General features: G+C 38.4%; 1 protein-coding gene across 1 annotated transcript in view; it reads left to right on the forward strand.

The window, feature by feature from the left end:
• FSBP (fibrinogen silencer binding protein) overlaps window positions 1-1,068 on the forward strand; it is a 5,483-nt gene extending 4,415 nt beyond the window's left edge. The window contains exon 2 of the mRNA XM_010134506.1: window positions 331-1,068. Coding sequence (XP_010132808.1) covers window positions 331-856 — 526 coding nt within the window. The 3' untranslated portion in view covers window positions 857-1,068. The remainder of the gene's footprint in view (window positions 1-330) is intronic.
• Window positions 1,069-3,743: the final 2,675 nt, after the last annotated feature.

A 3,743-nucleotide genomic window follows, 5' to 3' on the forward strand; every position in this document is an offset into this window, starting at 1 on the left:
TCTTTCCCTGGTCCCTTGCATGACTTGCTGCTGTTTTGTTTTTATTCTCATTTGTCACTAAGAGTCCTTCTTGCTTGTCCAGTGTCAGAAGAAGGACCTATCCAGGATAGTTCTCCATTTACCGTACTGCCTGTATAGCAATAGGATCTGAATAAGACAGGGCTGTGTACATATGGTGGAAAAGAGAAGGGGTGCAAGTGGTGGTCATATAATGGAGTCCTAGACATAGGTAACAGAGACGAATTTCAAATGAAGTTTTGGTTACTTACAGCTACACCTTTTAAAAATAGTTTTTAACGGATTATTTAAATATGATTTTGTGTATTCTAGTGCTAGTATCGATAAAGAAACAATTGCTGGTACCAGTTCACAACAGGCAATGTTGGATCACCATCCTGCCACAGTCATGATGGACTTGCAGTCAGAAGAGGATGTCAAACCTCCTGCTTCTTTGATTATAGACTCTCAGCAAAATGAGAACTTAGAACAAGAGGAACAACACCAGCCGGTCCATGTTATGGAAAGGTCTCCTTCAACATCAGTATCTTCAGTTGATATGAGAGTCATGATGTCTCCCTCTCCTGTACCAAGAAGAGATGAGTTTTTTAGGCTTGAGGTTGGAGAACGCTTTAGACCAATGTGTGGTTATGACCCACAGATGTTACAAATGTTGAAAGAAGAGCATCAAATAATATTAGAAAATCAAAGAAAAATTGGTCTTTATGTCCAAGAAAAAAGGGATGGTTTGAAAAGAAAGCAGCAACTGGAAGAAGAACTGTTGCGAACAAAAATCAAAGTAGAGAAGCTGAAGGCAATACAACTACACCGTGATCTGCCAGAATACAGCAGTATCTAAATGTTTCATTACTTCTGTAATATTCTTTGAAATACTTAAGAGTAAATGATTTTGCCCTAGCAAAATTGTTCTTTATGTTAATATGGATGGATCAAAATCTGCGCTTGAGAGATGAAAGCGTATTTTCCATGTTGTTGTTTATGTACCTTAGAAAAATACCTTGTATGAAAAAAACCTGTATGGTTTGAATGCACCAACTCTTCTGGTCTGAAGTATAATCAAATCTTGTATATTTAATTGTTTAGATTGATAAATCCAAACTTTTTAAATATTTCCACTTATCTCTATTAGAGTTGTGATGAGCTAATGGAATTTAGCTCAGCTCATCTTAAAAGTTTTGATCATATGCATTATTTTTTTCAAATAATCACCTACCCTTTAATATCTTAATGAAGTTACAGGGTAATAAATACATATACCAAGGAGGTATAAGAGGCTATGTTTAAATATCTTACTCTTTTCAAGTTGGTAAATCTTACGGCAGTGGTGAGATTTTGCCAATATATCAGCTTGGAAAACAAAATGTCTGGATTGCTCTATTTTTTTAATGTTCATTAGATGGTTGCATAAATGTACCTCTTTTAAAAAGTTAATGCTTTTTATTGTTTCCAGTGGAGGAATGTTTCAATACGACGTTATCAAAATAGAGACAATGAAAGCAACGCTTGGTTTTAAAACTGCATGCATGTGTAATGTGTGTGTACAGTTACCATGACTGTATATTCCGTTATAGTAATTATACTGGTGAGCAACCACAAAAATGTCTCATTTCCTCATCTGCATGCGTAATGACTACAGTGTATGTGCAACCAAGACAGTTGCAGGTGCCTTCGATCAATGTCACTATGACTATAAGCTACTGAAGTGAAATAATTTCTGTAAGTAAGTTACATGTGACTTGAAATCAACAGAAGATTCTTTGTTATTCTTTTATAAATGCTGTTGTTCTGGTCTTTCGATTAGTTTCGAATAAAAAGGCACAAATGAAAAGAAATTGATTCTCCTGTCTGTCCTAGTAGCAGCCGTTTCCTCTGCAGTTATGGTCAACATTCATAACTGGAAGAAAAAAATACCTGGAAAGGATAAGTCCCAGTTGATTCATTGTTTCATAATTCTTAGTCTCCTGCCTCTTATGAATGGATCCGCAACTGCCTTAGACCTCTGGCATCTATTCCCTGTAACAGTGCTTTCTCCTTCCTCACCTTTAGCGCAATGAAAGGAAATGAAGCACAGCATTAAGCAAGAGAGAGCATAGGAGGTGTAATTCCTCTTGTGCCTCCCATCTCAGAGGGCCCCAATAACAAAAAGAGCAAAAAGCAATAGGAAGGAGAATATTTCTTCCTGTGACTGCTTGTAACTGTCGCTCCTGTCACCACTGTTTTCCCAAATTTGCTTTTCTCCATTCCCATGGAACCTCAGCATGTGAGCACAGGGCATTGGTCTGCATCAGCAGGCTCTGAATGAGGTAAGCCTCGCACCAACTTGTCTGTCTGCTGAGTGAATCAGGTTACCTTTGTAGCCACGGGGATAAGTGCTTATTAAAAACCGAAGACTGGAAGCATGTAAGTTTAACTGAGGAGCTAGTGGAGCTTAAAGAATTGTAGTTAAAATTAGAAGAGAAATAATCTTGACTGTCGGTGCCCGGGATAACTTTAACAGGTTACAGGTTGGAAGAGTAGAGGAAGCAAGTCTTTTGTTTACAAACTGGGGAAAAATACAGACAGTGAAAACTCAGTATGGAGTTTCCCAGTTGTTTTCTAGAGAAGAGAGCACTGTAAGTGTTTGTTCTGTTGGGAATTTTTGTGTGTGCTGAAAATGGTGATTGAATAAATGGCCTCTTTCTCTGTACGGTGTTTGGCTTTCTGCTGTATTTCTCAGTTCAAGGACATCCATCTGTTTTTGTGTTGCTGGAAACACTTCAATGAGCTACTCGCTTCCCTGAGTTTTCGAGAGTCAAAATATTTGCTTTAATAAATAAATAAGGATTTTATTTGTTCTATTTCTCAGAAATGGGAAACAACACTACATTCTCTCGACTGGTATTATAATTTGGAAATGCCTAACCTTATCCTTTCAGTTGAAAATCAGGATTCTGGTTTTCAGTGGTAGGGAATTATTTTCTATGTGGTGTTCCTTTCCTGATATATTATGCAAATGAAGAAGGTTTTTAAAAGTTCAGAAAATAATTCCCATGTGGCTCATCGTCTTGCAGTGGTTTTGAATTATAGCTACTCTTGTGTTGGCCACCAAAATGCTCTAGTGACTTTAGAATATTTTCTGTTGAATTCTCCATTGTCTTTGAGCGAGGTGAAGAGGTGACTTCTAGGGTTGCTGTTGGCATGGTACTTTTATTTTGAGGACTAGAACCAGAGGAATTTCCAGTCTTTGATGGCTTGCAGTTCTTTCTGAACTGACAGGAAAAGCAGAGGCAAAAACACGGGTAGAGCAAAGGGTAGAGCAAAGTCCCCTTGTGTTCCTCATGGTGGAAAGGGAAGAATGCAAATGAGTTAAGAAATAAAATAGACTGGCTTGGTCAGAACCATCTCCCTATAATCAGCATTCTTCCATATTTGCTTGTTCTGGCTGTGTCTCAGTTCTGTGTGGAAGGCCTTTCATTCTTACCTGCAGGCAGCACCTCTGATTTGGTTTTTAGGGAGCTAGGGATGGTGGGAGACATCTCTTGAGTCTCTGTGGAGCTTGTTTGTTTCTTTACCAGTGACGTGACATGTATTTCCTTTCGCTACAGGAATGTTTCCTCCTTCAGTGACATTATCTTGTTCTGTCAGTGCAGTGTGGTGCTGACTATATATTATACCTCACCATGCTGGAGGATCTGCATTTCTTTCTCGCTCCACATCTGCTTTACAGTATCAGGTTATCTGTCTGA

Source organism: Buceros rhinoceros, unplaced genomic scaffold (genome assembly GCF_000710305.1).
Source record: "Buceros rhinoceros silvestris isolate BGI_N320 unplaced genomic scaffold, ASM71030v1 scaffold6014, whole genome shotgun sequence".
NCBI classification, from domain to species: domain Eukaryota; kingdom Metazoa; phylum Chordata; class Aves; order Bucerotiformes; family Bucerotidae; genus Buceros; species Buceros rhinoceros.